Source organism: Echinops telfairi, unplaced genomic scaffold (genome assembly GCF_000313985.2).
Source record: "Echinops telfairi isolate 266 unplaced genomic scaffold, ASM31398v2 ScPeMD7_5;HRSCAF=22, whole genome shotgun sequence".
Taxonomy (NCBI): domain Eukaryota; kingdom Metazoa; phylum Chordata; class Mammalia; order Afrosoricida; family Tenrecidae; genus Echinops; species Echinops telfairi.
In genome coordinates, this window is record NW_022103901.1 from 13,226,463 (window position 1) to 13,245,987 (window position 19,525).

General features: G+C 57.6%; 3 protein-coding genes and 1 non-coding gene across 4 annotated transcripts in view; 3 read left to right on the top strand and 1 right to left on the bottom strand.

Moving 5' to 3' along the window:
• VPS37D (VPS37D subunit of ESCRT-I) overlaps positions 1–3,275 on the top strand; it is an 11,391-nt gene extending 8,116 nt beyond the window's left edge. The window contains exons 2-4 of the mRNA XM_045284724.1: positions 984–1,227; positions 1,733–1,815; positions 2,194–3,275. Of these exons, the coding sequence (XP_045140659.1) occupies positions 984–1,227; positions 1,733–1,815; positions 2,194–2,556 (690 nt within the window). The 3' untranslated portion in view covers positions 2,557–3,275. The remainder of the gene's footprint in view (positions 1–983; positions 1,228–1,732; positions 1,816–2,193) is intronic.
• A 6,037-nt stretch (positions 3,276–9,312) lies between these two features.
• DNAJC30 (DnaJ heat shock protein family (Hsp40) member C30) lies at positions 9,313–10,587 on the bottom strand. The gene has a single exon (XM_004705995.2). It carries the CDS (start codon positions 10,583–10,585, stop codon positions 9,905–9,907), a length of 681 nt encoding a protein of 226 aa, XP_004706052.1. The 5' UTR covers positions 10,586–10,587; the 3' UTR covers positions 9,313–9,904.
• A 164-nt stretch (positions 10,588–10,751) lies between these two features.
• Positions 10,752–19,525, top strand: part of BUD23 (BUD23 rRNA methyltransferase and ribosome maturation factor) — a 9,511-nt gene continuing 737 nt past the window's right edge. Inside the window, exons 1-11 of the mRNA XM_004705627.2 lie at positions 10,752–10,840; positions 10,932–10,969; positions 13,130–13,225; positions 13,319–13,401; positions 13,494–13,590; positions 14,065–14,161; positions 14,532–14,582; positions 15,438–15,523; positions 15,718–15,763; positions 15,958–16,016; positions 19,442–19,525. Coding sequence (XP_004705684.1) covers positions 10,793–10,840; positions 10,932–10,969; positions 13,130–13,225; positions 13,319–13,401; positions 13,494–13,590; positions 14,065–14,161; positions 14,532–14,582; positions 15,438–15,523; positions 15,718–15,763; positions 15,958–16,016; positions 19,442–19,525 — 785 coding nt within the window. The 5' untranslated portion in view covers positions 10,752–10,792. The remainder of the gene's footprint in view (positions 10,841–10,931; positions 10,970–13,129; positions 13,226–13,318; positions 13,402–13,493; positions 13,591–14,064; positions 14,162–14,531; positions 14,583–15,437; positions 15,524–15,717; positions 15,764–15,957; positions 16,017–19,441) is intronic.
• LOC115868030 lies at positions 19,040–19,169 on the top strand. Its single transcript, XR_004045385.1, has one exon. It is a non-coding gene; the product is annotated as a small Cajal body-specific RNA 20 (non-coding RNA).

Genomic DNA, 19,525 nt, shown 5'->3' on the forward strand with positions numbered 1-19,525 from the left:
GGGTGGGGGGCGGGGGGAAGCTGTGTTGTGGGGGCCCTGGCTCGCACACCCACGTTCTGTAGGGCCACAAAGGGGAGGCGCCTTCCAGCGGGGCCTGTGTGACACCTGGGAGACCGTTGGAGGGGCGTCTGCATTCGGGGGTGGGGGGCGCCAGAGGGGGCTTTGTGTCTGGCGCTGGGGCGGGTGTATTCCGTCAGCCACCGTGGGTAAAGTTGTCTGTTTCATGGGAGATAGGCCGGGGCGGGCGGGCGGGCAGTGGGGGGCAGAAAGGAAAGTGTGGGTTTGGGGGAAGCCGACTTGGAGGGGCCGTGCACCCCGTAGGGGACAGATGGAAGGTGCTGCATTCTCCAGGGGCCGTGAGGGGAGGCCAGCCCACGGACAATCGGCCCTGGGGAGAGAGGCTCCAGGGTGGCCGGGCTGGGGCCTGCTGGGTGGGTGAGCTGAAAAGCAGGGAGCAGGTGGATTAGAGAGGAGAAGGGGGTGTGTATTCCTGGGGGTGTGGGGAATCCCACTGAGGGCAGACGAGGGCATGGGAAGGGAGACGAGGGTGGCCGGAGGGGGTCCGATGTGGGGAAGGACGACGGGGTGTGGACATGGCCACTCCTGGAGGGAGGGAGAGTGGGAGCAGGCGGTGGGAGTGTTTGCCTCACAAACACCTGACGAAGAAACAAAGCCTTCGAATAAGAGGGACGCTACCCAAGCGTGGAAAATGGGACAGGGGAGGGAGGGGGCTCCTGGGGGACCTGAGCAGACATATTAATTGAAAAATTAAAAATTAACTAACATTTGTCCAGGCCTTCTTAGTTTTCCTCACTAAGTCTCACAGCAACCCTCGCAGGTTGGAGGCCACTTTGTAGAGGAGGAAACTGAGGCCCACAGTGGCCAGGTGGCCTGCCTGGCATCTGGGCTTCTTGAAGGCCCTCCACCTGTTAGACCCCCACCCGGGAGCTCAGAGCCTTCCGCTGCCTTCAGGTGGGCTCTAGGCACGCTCGCTCGCCCAGGGGTGGCCACCGGGGTGGCTGGAAGTGCGGCTCTCAGCCCCTCTCTGCCCGCAGTTCCAGGGCCTACAACTGGATCGGGAGGCATGCCTGGCCTCCAACTACTCGCTGGCCAAGGAGAACCTGGCACTGCGGCCCCGCCTGGAGATGGGCCGGGCCGCCCTGGCCATCAAGTACCAGGAGCTTCGAGAGGTGGCAGAGAGCTGCGCCGACAAGCTGCAGCGACTGGGTGAGGGGACCGCCAGGATACCTGCCCGGTGGGATGGGGGGGCCCATGGGCCATGTGGCCCAGCTGGTTGACCTGTGGGAAGTGCCTCCCGTGCATTGCAGGATGGGGCTTGGGTGGCCCTCTTCCCAGGCAAATTGGAGAGGTGTTGACTCTGGGCCGCCTGTGAAGTGAACTGGGGGAGTGGGCAGTAGAGGCCTGAGGTGGGGAGGGGGGCCTGCTGAGCAGTGGGAGAAAGCAGGTTTCAATGTCCAAGAGCCTGGGGTATCCTAGGAGCTAGGTGTTTGCTTTTCTGTTGCACTGGGACAGAAGTGGGGGACCGGGGGAGTACACAAAATGATTACATAGGCATTTGTGCAGATGGTAAAACTGAGGCCCCAGGGTGAGCAAGGAAACTTAGATTGCTGAGAAGAATCATTGGGAGTGGGGGCTGACCCCTGGGCGCTGACAGCCTGGAGACAGGCCTTGAGGCCAGACACTGTTCACTCCATCCCTCTGTGGCCCTCAGAGGACAGCATGCATCGCTGGAGTCCCCACTGTGCGCTCGGCTGGCTCCAGGCCGAACTGGGAGAAGCTGAGCAGGAAGCTGAGGTGAGGTGGCAGGTAGCTGGGCCTGGGGACAGGGGAGGGAGACCCCTAAAAGCTCAGGAGCCTCCCAGTGACCTCTGGTGACCACTGCCCATCTGGGGTTCCCCTTGGCTCTCCTGAGAGTACCTGAGTGCTGCTGGGCCAGGGGCCTCTGCTGGAGTGGGCAGGGGAAGAGGCAGCGTGTGCCCTGGCCTTGGGGGAACCCTGTCTGTGACCAGCCCGTCTGGTCTGTGGGGCCCTAGAGTCCTGAGCATGCTGGGACCTCTGACCGCAGGCCCAGCCGTGCATGTGCGTGTGGGGGTTACCATGGGGAGGGACCCGGGAGAGGCCCAGCCTCCCGTGGGGTCCTGCCCCTCACAACCCTGTCCCTCTGGCCCCCAGGAGCAGATGGAGCAGTTGCTGCTGGGTGAGCAGAGCCTGGAGGCCTTCCTGCCGGCCTTCCAGCGAGGCCGTGCGCTGGCCCACCTGCGGAGGACACAGGCAGAGAAGCTGCAGGAGCTGCTGCGCCGCAGGGAGCGGTCTGCCCAGCCAGCACCCCCAGCGGCTGCCGACCCCCCCAAGCCCTTGGCCCCTGCAGCTGTCCTGCCCACCGGGGCCGCCCGGGGGCCACCAGCAGTGCCCCGGAGCCTGCCTCCCTTGGACTCCCGGCCAGTGCTCCCTCTGAAGGGCTCTCCCGGGTGCCCCCTTGGCCCGGCCCCCCTGCTGAGCCCTCGGCCCTCGCAGCCAGAGCCCCCCCACCGGTAGGATCCAGGGTGTGGCCCCTCAGTGGGGGGCCCAGACAAACTTGATGCTGGCTCCTCCTCCTCCCCCACTGCCTGGGTCGGGGGAGGGGCGGGCCCCCTCCCCTGGGCCTCAGGCAGGCCCTGGCCCTGGAGGCTGAGCTGGGGAGGAGGGTCACTTGGAAGATGCCCAGAGTGGGGGACTGGGTTGGGGGAGGCAGGGTGTTAGGAAACACTGCCTTTCCTTTGGCCCTGGCTGGGGCCTCCGGGGTGACAGGCCAGCCCCATGAAAGGACTTGACTCTCCAGTGGAGTCTGGGAAGAGGCCCGCCTCCCAGAGGGTCCCTCTTAGGGGGTGTGCCACCCCTCCCGCCACTCCAAGGGGCTCGCACAATACCAAGACCCACAGGAGTGCTTTCATCATGCCCTGAGCCTACCTTTCCAACTTTGGGGGCCCACCTCGTAGGAGCCGGGTGGGCAGGCCCCAGAATCAGGGCCGGGGACCCCGTGGCCCTGGGGCTGCGACAGGCCCCATTCACACACCAGACCCTGGGACAAGGTCGGCCTGGGGGCTTCTGGCCTGCACAGGTGAGAGTGGGCCATCCCCAGGAAAAACCATTCTGTATTTTTCTGTCCCTGTCTCCTTCGAATGGAAGCTTTTTGAGGGCAGGTCCTTGTCTTTGTATGTTCTGTCCCCAGCCCCGCCTCCCCGGGGCCGTCAATAAATGTGATGGTGAGGATGTGATGCTGCCGCCTCCTCTCTGCCCCCTCCACCCGCCCCTCCGGGGGTCCCAGCTCCCACAGCTCAGCGGCGCCCTCTGCTCCTCTCTGCCCATCCGCAGCCCAGCTGTCCTTCAGGCCCAGCTGGGCTCCTGGCTGCTGGCTGGCTCCAGGAAGCCACCTCCCATGATCAACGCAGGAGGGCCTTTCCTGGCTCTCAGCTCCCCAGCGCTTCTGGCCAGAGGCACATTCTCCTCCAGTTGCCTCACCTGCCCTCACCTTCTCCCCCACCCCGCACCCGTCACCTTTCAGCCCATCAGGATGGTGCCTGCCTCCTCTTGGCCTGCCAAATGCTCACCCCACTGAGTGATGGACGGCACGGGTGTTCTTGGGCGGAAGGTCCCTGTCTTTGGCTCAGCACAACACAAAGTGGCCAGCGTGGCCACGGGGTGTCTGCCAGGATGGGCGGGTGGGAACACGTCCAGGTCAGGTGAAGGTGGGTCTGGGTCGCCTGAGTGGCATGGAGGAGCCTGCTGAGAAGGAGGGGGAGCGGAGGCAGGGTGGTGTCGAAGCTCTGAGGTTTCAGCAAAGTCATGTGCTAAGAGGGGGCCCAGCATCGCTGGAGGGAGAGGAGCAGGACAGGGTGAGGACTTCAAGTCCTGCGAGGCGCGGATTTGTCATACGCATGTGTGGTCTCGCCTGTGACTCGCTCTGGCGCACTGCCACCAAGTCCACCGAGGCGGCCAGACTCTGGCTCAAGCTGAGGCGCTTAAAAGCAGTGAAGCACGGGTCTGCGTTCGAACCCGCCAGCTGCGCCGTGGGTGAAGGAGATGACCGCCAGCTTACGTAATGCTTATGGCGTTGGGAACTCGATGGCCGAGTTCTACTCTGTCCTTTCAGGTCAGGATGAATCGGTGTTTCCAGGGCAAAAGGGTAGGACACTCTTAAGTCCTGTTCCCTGTCGCTGAAGGTGTGTAAACGGTGCCTGAGTGACCGCTCTCAGAAGGCGGCAGGGGATGACGAGGGGGCGGTGGGCGGTCAGGGGCGACAGAGATGGACGCAATGACTGAAGGCAGTGGCTTTAGGGCACCCTCCTGGCCCAGTCCATCCGATGTACTCTGAACGTGCAGGTGGTGCTGCCTACCTGAGAACCTTCATTGCACACTGGCCCTGGTTTGCTGGCCCTTGCGTGGCTAGAGGCTGCAGAACCATGGGACCACAGGTCGCCTACCTTGGATGACTCAAGGTTGGACAACCTTGCTTGTTGGCGCCCTTCAGAGCACAGCGGGCTGTTCTCAGCATCCAGGGAGTTTTGTGGTGACTGAAAGGTGAGAGGTGGCCAAGGCTGGGCACACCTCCCTCTACTCTCAGCAAGTTAAGGAGAAGCTTCCAGAGGCGAATATCCAGAACCTGGTCCAGCCTCTCTTCCTTCGGGCAGGCCAGCAGCAGAGAAAGGAAAGATCTAGGCAGAGAGGGCACTGGGAAGGGAGAAGAATGGTGTCATGGGGATCAGACGGGGTTCTTCCAAAGTACCCCCCAGCCCCTCCCTTTCCACCAAAAGCCTGGGGTCAGTCGATTAGGGAGGGTAGGGATGGGACAGGGAGCTCTGGTGGCATGGTATGGTTGTCCATTGGGCTGCTAACCGTGAGTCCAGCGGTTCAACACCACCAGCTGCTGGCAGGAGGAAGATGAAGCTTTCTGCCCCGGTCAAGATGCACAACTTGGGAAACTCTTAGGGACAGTTGTTCCCTGACCCAGAGGGTTGATCGGAGTCAGAAGAGACTCGGTGGCAGTGAGTTTGGTTGTGGGCTTGCAGGGCCACTCGTGGTAAGCGCTGGCCTGGGACGCTGAGGCATTCTGGACCAGGGGAGAGGCTTTGAGTTGGATGGTGAAGATACATGCAATGTTCTGGGGAGACCCCGTGGCAGGCAGTCTGGACCTTCCTGCCTGAAGGCTTCCAGAACCTCATTGGCTCCCACACTCTAGAAGGCTTTTAGCTGGGCTTGTGTAAGAGAGAAGAAATGCCAAGAAGGGGCTCCACCATGCGGCCTGTTAGAAAGGGCCCATCTGTCACACACAGAACCACAGCGCGTGCGGTCCCAAAGCAGAGCCACAAACTTTCCCAACAACCGACGCGCCCACTTTGTTGCTGTCCATTGGTAACGTTTCAGACACACCTCCTGGGAATCCTGAGCTTGCCCACGTCGTCTTCTGCGTCCCCACCCACCCCCACCCCCAAATATGAAACCTGGAGAACATCAAATGTGTCATTTTGGCCAGTTGAGGCTCACCAAGCCCAGCAGGCCTTAATAACAGGCTTCAAGTCGGATGGTTCGTGAACGTCAAGAAAGCCCGAGAGAAGGTACGTGGAGTGGGCTGGGGTACTGCGGTGGCAGGCAGTCTGGGCCCTCTGCATGAACCTAGTTGGCTTCCAGGTTCTTGGGAATACTCTTGGCTGAGTTGTGGGCTCAGGTCTCCACCAGTGAATCGTGTGGTGACAACAAAGGTCTGCCTGCGAGCTTGAGCTCCAGTTATCGACTCTGGGCTTCCAAAAGGAGCCCTCAGGGCCTAATGGGTTGTACAGGTTGGACTGTAACCACAAGGTCTGCGGTTTGGTTTATGACCAAAAGGGAAAGTGTGTGTGTGTGTGGCTTTTAGCTTTAGTGGCTCCGTAGGTTATGTGTTGGCCTGCTAACTGCAATCCCAGCAGTTCAAAGCCACCAGCCGCTCAGAGGGAGAAAGATGAGGCTCTCAGTTTCTACCTTGTTCTTCAGGGTCACTGAGTCGGAATGGACCCCCTGGAAGTGCTTTATTTCATCTAATGATGGGGTTGTGCTTCCTTTGTTGTCAGGAAGTGGGGAGCAGCTCCTAGGAGGCAAGGGGTTCATGTCCTGGGCCTGGTGCAACCCCCTCGCTCCAGGACAGGCAAGCCGAGGAAGGAAAGACAACGACAATCCCGTCGGGGGTTAGACCAGGAGGGGCAAAAGGCAGGCACCAGATGGGGCTCCTTGGCAGTTCCCCATTCCTCCTTCTCCATGAAGAGTGGCTGCTCGATTTTAGCGGGGTAGGGAGTGGGGCCACTCTGTTCAACTCCAACCCAAAGATCTGAGGTGCACCACCACCAGCCTAGAGCAACCCTAGTTCTAGACCACAGGCCAGTTACAGTTATCATAGGCTCCTCAATTTAGCGGGCCTACCACCTGGAGGGACAGCGAATGGTTTCATGGGACTGTGCTAGACAACGTCTCTAACTCCCACCAAATGACTTTTCCTGGCTTGGGTCTGGAAAGAGGTGAAGCTACTGCTAGGATTCACCTGTAGTTTCAAACAGAATTCCCTGGAGTGGCATTCGCTGGGTATAAAATGAGCCCTTTGAAAAGCAAGAGGAGGGAATCCGATTTCCAGCAAGAGCCAGGAACGGGGCAAGTCGTCTGGACCCGAGTTCCCTGCACAGTGAACCAGGAGCCAACACACGGAAGGCGGACTTCCAACCCAACCCACGGACAGAATGAAGCTGAGTGTTTCCGTGCAGGAGGCTTGACTTGTAGAGTGGGGGCGGGGGACACTGGGCATTTAATTGGGAAGTTGAGCTTGCCAACCCACTGCAGTGGAGCTGAGCGCCTTGGGGTTGACGCTTACAGCAGAGTGGTGTGCCCTTGGGCATTTATTAGCAGACCCAAACCAGCTTTGTAACATGTCCTAATAAACTGAGCACTTCTCGTTGGCATTACGACTTACTGACGTCCTTAATAAACCCTTCAATTGTGAATTTTGTCTGTGAGTTCTGTGTAGGCATTGCAATCAAGATTTAAAACTCCAAGCTCACTGCCACTGATTCACTTGTGACTCACGGCGACCCTATAGGGCAGGGTAGAACGGCCCGTGTGGCTTCAAGGCTGGAACTCTCAGTGGGAGTTGAAAGTTTCATCTTTAAACTAAAAAGGTAAAATAGTGGATATTCACTATCCCCTTTTCAGAAAAATTAGTCAGTGCCCCTCTGGCAATGAAAAGCATTTGTCCTCTAGCCCCTACTCCAGGGTAAAGCAGGTAGATATCACCACCCTTAAGGGGCAGTATCGCCCACTTTGAGAAACATTTGCGTTAGATGGTTCATTAGCTTCAACCATTCTGTGAAGGTCAAAGTTCTGGGAGCTCGCAGGCAGCCTGGCTGGTCTGAAACCTGGCACTCCGGAGGGGAAGTTCTTGAATGTGAGCTTCAATGAGAAAAGAAATCGGAGTGGTTTCTATGATTTTACAAACCCAAAAGGGAAAAGCTCCAATCCTGGACACATACCCAGAGAAAGCTTTTGCGCCAAGGTCCACTCCTTGTTGGGAAGCAGGGGCTTCTGTGCACTTGGGGCAACACTCCTCACTCCTCGCGGTAGTTCAGGCTTCCAGAAAGGGCAGGCTTTCCCACTTGGCTCCCAAATCAGCAGCACAGTAAGTCATTGTGCTTTTTGAAAAGCACATCTCTCCCCTCCCCACAGACCAAAGCTTGGGGAGCAGAGCAAACCCTCCAGTTTTCCAAAGAGTTAACGTTAAATGAGCTTTTTAAAAAGTACATCCCCCTCGCCTCCCCCAAACCAAAGCTCCAAGTGGGCTCAAATCCCGTGTGGTCCCTATAAAGTTTCCCTAAGGGTCTGCCCTGGACCTTCATGGCTAGTAATTTGAATGGCTTCCAAGGAACAAGTAGGATTAGCTCCAGGTTATCAAAACACATGCAAGGATTTTACACCAAAGACTGAGTGAGGGAACTAGCATTACTCGACCAAAGTTTAGACCTGAGACCTAAGGCCAGGCGTTTGTCTAGTCCCCTTGAACGGTTTCCCGTCTCAGTGCTCTGCTTTGCCCAGTGCATAAGTGCTTGAGCACCCAACCACCCCACAGCCAACCCGTTCCCACAGGCAGCGATGGAGGGCTGTCTTCCTTCTACAGGTGACGGCTGCTTCTGGAGTCAAGAGCTCACAGGATGCATTACCTTGGGTAAATTTGCGGCACAAGGCCTCCTTAGAGTGTTGAGGAGCAAGAGTGTTACTTTGAGGACTAAGGTGTTTGAGGGCTATGGTTATTTTCAATAGCCTCATATGCATGTGAAAGTTGGACACTGAATAAGGAAGACTGAAGTAGATGCATTTGAATTAGCCTCCTGGCAAAGAATGTTGAAAGTACCATGGACTGCCAAAGAGCCAGCAAATCTGTCTTGGAAGCAGCAGAGCCAGAATGCTCCTTAGAAGCAAGGATGGAGAGATTTTTGTCTCGTGTGTTGTGGATATGTTATCAGGACATGTCCTTGGAAAAGGGCATCATGATTGGTAGAGTGGCCGTGAAAGAGGAAGACCCTCAAGATGGATTGACACAGTGGCTGCAAACCACGGCCTGACACAAGAACAATTATGAGGATGCAGCAGGGCTGGGTGGTGTTTTGTTGTTGTATACAGGGTTTTACTGAGTGAGAACCAACTCGACAGCACACACAACTACAGGTGATGATTAACTGGTTACCTAACTCTACACTCACTGGCATCGAGTCCATACGGACTCATACAGGCCTGGTGGGGCAGAGTAGAACTGCTCCTGTGGGTTTCGGAGGCTGTCGATCTTTCTGGGACCACAAAGCCTCATCTTTCTCCTGTGGGTTTGAATCATCCACCTTGTGCCCGGCACATCTTAACTAAACAGGCACAGAGAAAAGAAAGCTGGGTCAGCTCTGAACAAGGAACCCAAGCTTCTTCCTTGAGCAGCAGCAAGTCCCTTATCCAGCCAGAGACCTGCTGGCTCCCAACGCCACCCTTTCTGGCATCCTTCTGCAGCTTTGCTTCAGGTCTAGGCTTGTGGGGTCTGTGACGGCCACACTTGGGATGGCTTGCTCTAGGTCTGCGTGGGGATGGGCTCGAGTTAGCATTGAGGCTGGCTGGTAAGAGGGTGACCAGGTCACTGGCATGCTGTCCCACAGATGAACCTGGACCTGCTGGCATCAGGTTCAAACCACTGAGCTCGTGGGTAAGCAAGTGGGACAGCCCTCCGCTGCCACCTTGCCCACAGACAGAGCCAATGGTCAATCATTAGGCAAGAACACAGGGGCACTTGTACTTCCGAGCTTTGATTCCCCCACTCCCCCGTGCCAACAAGAGAAGGGGCCAGGGCCCAGGAATGGCAAGGCCTTTCGACACAGAAGTCTAGGTCAAGTCACATCTATGGTTAGAGGGACTCAGAATGGCAAGTGTCACACAACCCCAAAACTTTTCTTTTGGCCGCCAAACACTGGGTTGTATGGCATATTTCATGGTTACAACACAGGGGTGGGCAAAAGGAGACAACGCTTGCTCAGGGCTTAGCAATGATGGCAAGGCAAGGGTTCTGGACAAGGTGACAACCCCAGGTAGGCAACCTTTGGCAGCAGGCACCTAGGGATTCCAGAAGGCCGTCTCTGGCCCTTCACCCTTGGGCCCCCTTTGGAGTCTCTTTCGGAGACCTCCTTCTCAGGCTCCTAGGAGAGGGGCGTCAGATCAACCTTTAGGCTGGGGGCGTGGGGGGCGGGAGGGCCTGGTGAGCAGTTCTCCGGGGCCCCAGCAGAGGTAGACGATGGAAGGGAAATGTTTCAAGGGCCGCCGGGCCGCTTCTTTGGGACGTGTTCCCCTTCCCTCCGCTCCCCGGTTACATTCGGCAGCCGATGATGAAGAAGGTGGTGATGAACAGAAAGATGAAAGTCATGTCTCGGGTGTCGTCCCAGTGGAAGCCTTTCTTGGCCCGTTCCTTCTGCTTGTGGAGGGCCTCGCGCCGCGCCCGGAGGCGCCGCTCGCGCTCCAGCTGCTCTCCGTAGTGGGCCTGGTAGAAGGCGTCGAAGTTGAACACGGTGCGATTGGTCCCCGGCGCCGCCTGCCCGGTGCTGTGGCCGCGGGAGGCGGCGGCTTGGGAGCGGGGCGCGCCGGGAGCCTCGGCCGCGGCGGTCCTGGACGGCCGGGGGCCGGGGCCGCGCAGGTCCTCGTCGCCGAGCAGGCCGCGGTCATACTTACGGCGAAGGGTGGCACTGGCCAGCACCACGTAGGCCTGGGAGATGCGGGTGAAGCGCTCGGCAGCCTCGGCGCTGCCCGAGTTGCGGTCCGGGTGGTAGAGGAAGCTCTGCCGGTAGTAGGCCGCCTTGATTTGCGCCTGGGTGGCTGTGACGGGAACGCCGAGCAGCTCATAGAGCGCTGTGCGGGAGTAGGGGCCGTCGCTGCGGGCCCGCGTGCATGCTCGCCGGCCCAGGCTCCCTCCGGAATTCGAGGGCACCCCCGGGCCCAGCCGGCACCTCCATAATAACATCCGCGGCCACTTCCGATCACACTTAGCTGCCATCTTGGATGGCGTGGGCGGGCAGTGCCGCAAAAGCCGGCCAATGGGAGGCCCGAGTACTCCGCAGGCCGCGGTCCTGGCAACCAATCACGAAGAGAAGGCGGGCGGAAGGGGCGGGGCATGCGTACTAGGAGGCGGGCGCCGGGCCGCCAGCCGAAGCAGCCGGGCTTCCGGTGACGTCAGGACGCGGCGTGTTGAGGGGATCCAAGCATGGCTGGCCGCGGACGGAGGCCGGAGCACGGGGGACCCCCGGAGCTGGTGAGGCCGCGCCCACCCCTCTCTTCTTTGGCCGGAACACAGCGCTCCGAGTCCTCGCGTAACCGCTTCTTTCTCCCTTCTACCCCCACAGTTTTACAACGAGGACGAAGCCCGGAAATACGTTCGCAAGTGAGGAGAACGCGGGGCGTCGCGGGCGGGCGGGCGGGGGCCGGGGTCGCGGGGCGGCCGGGGTCGCGGGGCGGCCGTCCGTCGGAACGGCAGACAGATTCCGAGGTCCCGGTTGCGGGCGGTGCTGAGAACGCTGGTCGAATTTCGCGGGGCGCCCGAGGGGAGAGACGGGAATCGATCTCCTTTCTTCCGCGGGCAAAGACAACTTGAAGGACATCCCCGAGTCTCCTGGGCCTCGGTGAGCACGTCCTTGAAATGGGGTGACCATTCCTGCTTCTGTAAGCGGCTTTCCAAACAAGTAACGCAATGACTCGTTTTTCCGCGTGTGGTGCAGTGGGCCGCGGAAATGGGAAGGGGTCAAGCACGCGAGGGGAGATAATGTTCGTGCAGTGCTAATTGAGGGCTGCAATGAGGTGCGACCCGTGCAGTGCTAATTGAGGGCTGCAATGATGTGCGACCCCGGGAGCCCTGGTGGCGTTGAGGGCTGCGCGCTGAGCTGCTACTGTCAAGGTCCGCGGTTCAAGCCCACTCGCCGCTCAGTAGGAGAAAGTTGAGGCTGGAAAGAGTTACGTCTTGGAGACCCAAAGGGGCAATTGTACCGGGCCTTGTTGGGCTACTAGGAGTCAGAATCGATGTTGGTAGTGAGGTTTTTTTGTTTTTGTTTTTAAAGCTATGGGCTAATTTCGTGACAATCCCATGTGGTACATGAGAGGGCTTCAAAAGGTTCCAGGAAAGTGGGCTTGAAACTTAAAGATAAATGGAATTTTCCCAATTTTCCCATGAGCTTTTTTTGACACTCCACCCTCACCCCTTGATTGCACACGGAATAGTTAACTTTTGGACAATTACAAAGTCACTTAGCAAGCGATTCTAGAACAGGATTTCCAAGCCTGGCCTTCCCAATATGCTACAGAAAAGTCTACCCATTTTATTCCCGCTGTTGAAATTAAACCCCCCCAAATCAAACTCGCCTTCATGGCATTGATTTCAACTCAGAGGCTGTACAGTAGAGTAGGCCCGCCACAGTGGGTTCTTGAACCAAAATCTTTAAATAGAGAGCCTCATTGTTGTTCCTCAGAGGCTGGTGGTTTTGAACCTCTGGCTTTGCTGGTTGGCAGCCCAGTGCTTAACTCAGTTCGCCATCTGGCTTCCTGTTTAAATTTGGTCAAGAAAAAATTTAAAAAGCGAATCCAGTCGTGTATCATGTGTGTTTTACCCCTAGCTGTGTTGAGTATATGGCATTTTGGTAACTGTTTTCTGAGATTCTTAACCTTGATTTTGAGAAAGCCAATACAATCCAACCTCTGCCCAGTCAGGTGGCCATCTGCCAGATTCTGAAAGGGGACGAATTGGAATGACTTGATATGAAGAAGACAGAATATTTTGCTGATAATTTTTATGACTGATTTTGTGTTCAAGTAATATTTTGGACCCAGTGGGCTAAGTGAAATGTAAATATTAATTTCAATTCACTATTAAGGATGATTAGGTTAAGTAAACGAACCTTTTCTCAAATTTAAGAAATTTTTTTCTTCAAATGATGTGTCAGATTTCTTTGACTTGTTAGATTTTCATAGACAGCACTGGTTTTGTTGTGTAGAAGTCGTGCTGAGTCCTACATATGAGGGCACTGGCCCTGGTGGTGCAGTAGTCAAGTGCCTGGCTGCTACCTGAAAGATTGGTGGCCCAGATCCACCCAGTGGGCTCTCAGGTGAGAGACCCAACATTCTATTCCTGTCAAGAATATAGCCCAGGGACCCTACAGGCCAGTTTTTCTGTCCTAAAGGGTCATTAAGAGTCAGCCGACCCTAGTGTGCAGCGATTGGTGGATGCCAAGGAGAGGAGGCCATTGGCAAGTAACGGGCGGGCGCACCAAAGCCTGGTAGAGCTGCAGATCCCCAGTGTGGACCAAGAATTTGTGCCTTGTCCATCCACTGTGCAACTGGCATGGTAATCATTTGTGTTACAACCAAATAGCGGGTGTGTGAACTTGGGGTCGCTTTTGAGTTTGTTGAGCCCAGATTAGAAGTCCCAAGTGAAGGGACCAGGCAAGGGTCTCTCAGGATGCTTGGCCTGTTGGGTTTTGGGGGGAGTCTGGGTGGGAAGTAGCAGTGTGAAGCTCCTTCGCTCACCCCCACCCCTGTGCTAAATCAATCCCAGCTCCCGGATGATTGACATCCAGACTAAGATGGCTGGCCGGGCCCTGGAGCTGCTCTCACTGCCTGAGGACCAGCCCTGCTACCTGCTGGATATTGGGTGAGGTCTGGGGGCTGACTCAGCTGGGCCAGGGGTCAGGCGGGTACTGGCCACTACACCCTGCTGAGTCCCTGTTGGGGCTGTTTCTTCTAGCTGCGGCTCTGGACTAAGTGGGGACTTTATCTCGGATGAGGGCCACTATTGGGTGGGCCTGGACATCAGCACCGCCATGCTGAGTGAGTACCTTCCAGTCCACGGGCCGTTGGACTGGCCTACCTTGAGGAGTGCGCCTGCCAGCTGTTACACTGACACCTCTTATTCAACGCAGATGCGGCCTTGGACCGAGACACAGAGGGAGACCTGCTTCTTGGGGACATGGGTCAGGGTATCCCCTTCAGACCAGGTTCCTTTGACGGCTGTATCAGGTGAGAGTCTTCACTTCCAGCTCTTCAGTCCATCAGGGCAGGTTTTGCACACCGAGGCATGACGACCTAGTGCGGCCCTGCCTGGGAGTTTCCCGTGAGAGTAAGGCCCACGGCCTGCTGTGTTTGAAAAATTTGTCCTCCCCCCCGTGAGGATTTTGCAGTGTCAGGTTCAGGCTCTACAGAGAGAGATTCTTTGTCTGCTTTTGTGGCGTGGGGGGTACGTGCTGGGCTGCTAACTGGAAGGTCAGTCCTCTGCCTGAGAAACAGGAGGCTTTCTGCTCACAAGAGTTACAGTCGTGGAAACCCACCAGGGCAGTTCTCCCCATCCTTTCGGGTCTGTGAGTCAGACTGAACTCAATGGCAGTGAGGTGTGTGTTTGGGGCTGCCCCAGCAGCCAGCGCTATGTGGGGGCGGGGCCTTAGAGGGGAAGCAGTGTGTGTGGCCCTGTTCTTGACTGGGTCCTTTCCTTCTCAGCATCTCTGCGGTGCAGTGGCTCTGCAGTGCCAACAAGAAGTCCGACAACCCTGCCAAGCGCCTCTACTGCTTTTTTTCCTCTCTCTATTCCGTCCTGGTGAGTCTGTGGCCTCCTCCCCACCTGGCCTGGCTGCAGGCTTGGTACGTAGGAGAGATGTCCCGTGGGAAGGCCGTTGAGATGGGCTCTCTTCAGGTCAAACTTCATGTGGAGTCACAATTGCTGTATTCATTGTTGTAAAAATGGCATGGCGGGGCCCAGTTGATGGCTGCTTCCGATTTCATAAGGTGGGAAGAAGGTCAAGATCAATATTCTAGGGCCTATTTCCACGTGAAAGAGGTGGGGAGAGGGGGAAGGGGAGGCAGACAGTGGAAGTGCAGTCAGTGATTGGCGATCTTAGGAAGAGAGGTATCTGGCTCCAGGTCCTGGCCCTGAGGGACAGGGGTAGGCAGTACTGCTTCTCTTACAGGCCCGGGGCTCCCGTGCTGCCCTGCAGCTCTACCCGGAGAACTCGCAGCAGGTGAGCCCCAACTCGCGGAGGTGATCACAGGAAGCCCAGAGACGGGAGGGACGGAGAGTGAGCTTGTGGCCCTGCTCCTTCCCCGTTGGTCCTCCTGCTGTGGGGAGGGAGGGGCAGGCCCCGTGTGCTAACGGGGGCAGAGGGCCAAATGGACCCCTGAGAAGGGCCTTGTGGCCCAATGGTCACCCATTTTTGGACTGGTGTCCCTTGAGGAAAGGAGTCCTGGTGACACTGCCCCGGAAGTCTGTGGTTCACACCGACCAGCTGCTCTGCAGGAGAAAGATGGGCTGTCTGTTCCCATAGGACTTACAGCCTTGGACACCCTCCATAAAGTCACTGAGCTAGAATTACCTTGATGGCAGTGGGTTTGGGGTTATTTGAGGTGTGAGGTAGGAGGATCCTAAGAGGTGGTACAGATGGCACAAGGATAGTGCTGATTGCCGTGACTAAGGAGGAGGGGCTGGGTGTGGGCCATCCAGGTGGTCTGTCCTGTGAAGTAGGATGGATGAGAAAGTGCAGACCCGAAGACAAGTGGCCTGTCATGACCAGTAATGTTCCAGTATTCCAACTCCAGCTGCAGTCACTTGTAGAGTCTCTCCCTGAACTCAAAAAGATTCCAGCTGTTAATTCCCTGGATTGGAGAGCGACAGTGAAGCGGACTGGGACTTAACCCATGCTTTCCTTGGCCTGGCTGTTGAGGCTTCCAGAGTGGCTTGGTCTGTTGACCAGACCCTCTGTCCTCCCAGGCCAGGTTCCGCCTGCAAACGGGCCAGTTGCTTTCCACTTGAGTGGAGGCGAAGCTGTCTGAGGTTTGCCCTCCCCCATCTGACAGACACCCTGTTTGTCTCCCTGCAGTTGGAGCTGATCACAACCCAGGCCACCAAGGCTGGCTTCACAGGGGGTGTTGTGGTAGACTACCCCAACAGCGCCAAAGCCAAGAAGTGAGGCTGGGGCATAGGCTGGCTTGTGTGCGTGGGGGGCAGGGGGCATCACGGGGGGGCTAGAGGCTACTGCTGAGTGGCCCCAGGAAAGGGGCTGGGCTGGGTCATCGGGACACAGGCAGGAGGGACACTTTGGGGTTCTGTTCGTGGGGGTGAGGTGGGTAGGACTTCACTGGCCTCTTTGCTTTTTCTAGGTTCTACCTTTGTCTTTTTTCTGGGCCTTCGAGCATGCTGCCACAGGTAAGGGTCTGGGTGGTGTCTGGAGTCCAGACCGTGGGGCTTAGTCTGAGGATCGTGCTGGGAGAATACTGCAGTCGTGCCTGAGTCCTCTGCTCTCCAGGTCTCGGGGTGGAGTTGGGCCCTGGCCCTGCCCTTCCCGGGCAAGTAAGTGGAACAACCTCTGGAAGGATCTAAGGGCACTTTGGTTCTTGCAGGGACTGAGTGGCCAGGAAGATGAAGTCGCAAATAGGCAGTCCATGTTCACCAATGAGAGGTAAAGCCCTTGTTTGGCAGCTGGGGTCACTGCAGCCAGGTCTGTTTCTGGGGCAGTGGAGGCTGGCGCTGGCAGGGCTGCTTCACTACAACACATGTGGGTTTCTGTGCCGCACAATGCCTGGTGGTACCAGAACCAGAGACCTGTTCTTTTGGACTGTGCCTGGTGCAGCCTCAGGCCAGGCCCTTCTCAGGGCTGTGGGTGATCAGGAAGCCTGGCACCAGCCCTTCTGCCCCATGTGACAGACTGTCCTTCACCCTACCCTCTCCTGTATCCCCATCTTGGCATTCCTTGTCAAGCCCATCAGCACGCAGACACACTGCTGCTTCTCTTGATTTTAGACCCCAGCTTCACCCACCCACCACGTCGTCTATTTGCTGCTTTTTGCAGCTGCTGTCCTTGGTCCTGCTGTGGCTACCTCCCCTCCGCTCCGCTCCCCCTCGTCTTCTCCCTCTGTGCACAGCACCCTTGCCACAGTCACCAGCAGCCTCTTTCTGGCCAAATCTGCTTGTCTCAGTCTATCAAGAGGCCCACAACTCTCTTCTCTGTACTTGACCTTCAGGCTCTCTCCTCCCTCACCCCATCCTCACCATCCACTTGGTTGTTTCCTCCTAGGGCTGTTCCTTCCCCACCTGCTCTGTGAACAACTGGCTGAAGAATGCCCCACCTCCTACCGGCCATCCATCAACTGTCCGCACAATGGCTTTCCCAAGAGCGTCTCCCAGAGCTTCCTCCCTATTCTTCACTGGCTCCATCCTCCCTGTCCTGTCTTCCGCCTCATACCCCGAGTCTAGTTGTGATCCTTTCCCCGCTTTCCATAGCTCGCCTTGGTCACTGCCTTCTCCCTGGTCACTCGGGGTCCCTTGCCGCTCCCTGTTTCAGCCTCGGCCTCTTGCCAACTTACTGGCTGCACAGCTGCAAGACTTCTCTCTTTCCGGTACTTAGGAAGTCTAATTCGGTCAAGGCACCCATCTTCTGGGGAGGAACCCTGGTGGCGGGGAGCGGGTTACCCATTGGACTTGCAGTCTCGGAACCTCCCCCCTGGGGCAGGTCGGCTGTCTTAGGAGCCCGCATCAACTCCGCGGCAGTGAGCTGGAGCCCTGTGCTTTTCAGGTTCTCTCAGCACCTGTAATTGCTCTGAACCACCTGCTCCACTTACTTGGTTTTCTTCTCTGTCCCCCACTGGGACATGCCCTTGGTGGGGCCATCCACAGTCGTGCCTGTGATAGGATCCGTACCCAAGGTCCAAAAGAAGGCAACGATGTAGTTCAGATGGCCCTGAGTGAACACTGAAAGTGGACCAGGCAGAGGTGGCAGGAATCTGGCAGGGTTGCAGTGGTGGAAGTCTCCGCCTGTGCCTTGTGTCCTCTGCAGGTTTGAGCTGGCTAGTCCCTGAGGATCCCTGTGGTGCATTGATTGAGCATCAGCCGCCACCCCAGTCAGTGGCTGCAGGAGAGATCCTTGGCGGTGGGCTCCTGATAGGACAGCTCCAGAGACCATGCGGGTCAGTGCTACTCTGTCGCATGGGGCATTTATCTGAGCTGAAATCTCTACTTGAGGGGCACCTGATAGTGACACCATCACTCCCCGTGTCCTCCGAGGTCATTAGCTCTCCCAGCCCATTCCCTGTGGTTAGCTCGGTACTGTTTCTAGATGTTTCTCCCCCGGGGCCCTATCACCTGCTGCCCCTTGCTTCCCAGTGAGCAGTCCTGTTTCTTCACAGAGGAAGTCCAAGGTGCTTATCTTCCCTCAGGCCACCCTAGGGTTCCTCTTACCCTCACACTGGCACCCGCAGACGGCATGGCCTACTTGTGGCCTGGGTGAGTTTTAGAACCTGGGAGCACGCCTTCTTCACTTAAGAACACCTCTGTGTGCGGCAGTGAGGAGCATGGAGCCCGTCTGTGGGAGGGCTCAGCCCGCCACCCAGCACTTCCTGACCCCCTGTTCGTCTGTGGGAGGCCTCAGATTGTGAGGAGGGAAGGAGCCCATTGCTGGAAAGAGAACGGTGGTTTTTCCGGCTATGGCTGCTTTTGTCGAGCTGCTGCAAGTAAACAAGCGGGTTTTATAAAGGTTTTAAACCTGCTCCTGGTTTGTCTCCACTTTTGGGAGGGGCGGGGTACATCTAGGTGGCTGTTGTCCTTGGATTTTTTAATCTTGATCACCTGGCCTTCACCTTCCTACTCCTCGAAACTCTTCTGGAAAGTCCACTCTCCCTAGGCCACCAATCCAAAGACCTGCCATTTGGTCTCCTGGCTCAGGCCCTGTGGGGACGGGATGGACCTCAGTGTTCCCGGGCACCACCTCTCTCTCGCTGCTCCTTCCCCTCCCTCCTGCTCTTGGGCTCACGTCACTGACACGCCCCCTCCTCCCCCATTTTCTTGGATGAATACTCAGGATGCACTCCAGCCTCGCCTTTTACCTCTGCTTTCTTCTTCCTGTCTGGCTACCTGATTCCATGTTCCAGTGGGATTTGCTGGCTGGTGGGGCCCCCACCACTTCTTGGGGCAGCTCCCAGGGTCTTCTGGGTTACCCCAGCACTCCTCTCGGTGCCTCGGTTGTGAGTCCCCTTGTTCCTGGCTTGAGCTGGAGCCTCTTGTTGCCCTGCTAGAGTCAAGACCACATGTCCTTCCTTAGGTGCAGCTGACTCCCTGCCGTGTCCCGAGGACCAGCAGGCCTCTTGCTGGACTTCTGCCCTCTGAGAACGGGCCTGGCCCTCACTCTGGCCTTAGCCCTGCCACTTTCTGTGCCCGGGACTCCCCAGCACCTCGTCCCTCCCAGCCCCTGTTTTTGTGTGTGACTCCTGCTGGGAACAGCCTTCCTCAGTCAGCGCCTCGGCCGCCCTCCCCCAGCCCCGCCAGCTGCTCTGTCCCCTGCATTCAGTTGGACTGGTGAGAGGGGACCCTCCCAGTACCTGGCTGGGGCCCTTCAAGCCAGTTGGGGGATGCCCTTGATGTTGTCACCTAAGGCTGGAAAGAGTCACTGCCAGACGGGGTGTGGTCGGGGACCTCAGTGCCCCAGCCCGTGGCCTCTCCTCCTCAAGGCTTTGGGGGTCTCTCTCCCCTTTGGCCAGAAGAGGTGGCCCAGATGAGCCTGGAGGTCACCGTCGGGCCGCGCTGTGAGAGAGGCGGCTCCGTTTTCCTGCCTCAGACAGTCGTCACCAGGGAGCCCCGGCATGCTCGGCACCTGGCAGGCAGCGTGGGCAAGCAAGCCAAGGCCCAGTGGATTTCCTGGCCACTGACTTGCCTCGCTGGGGGGCAGGCCGTGCAGGCACACCTCAGGAGACACCTGCTGCCTATTGCTTTGGCCCCAGCACGTATTACGGTGAAGATGGGGTGTCCAGAAGGAAGCTTTTCTGATTGAAGAGAAGTGGTGGTGCGGAGGCCACCTAAGGAGGACAGCCACGTCACCAGATCTCTCCCACACAGGGTCACTGCGCGCAGGTCTTTGAAGCGAGGATTGGCGAAGAACACCCGGGACTGGGTGCTGGAGAAGAAGGAGCGCCGAAGGCG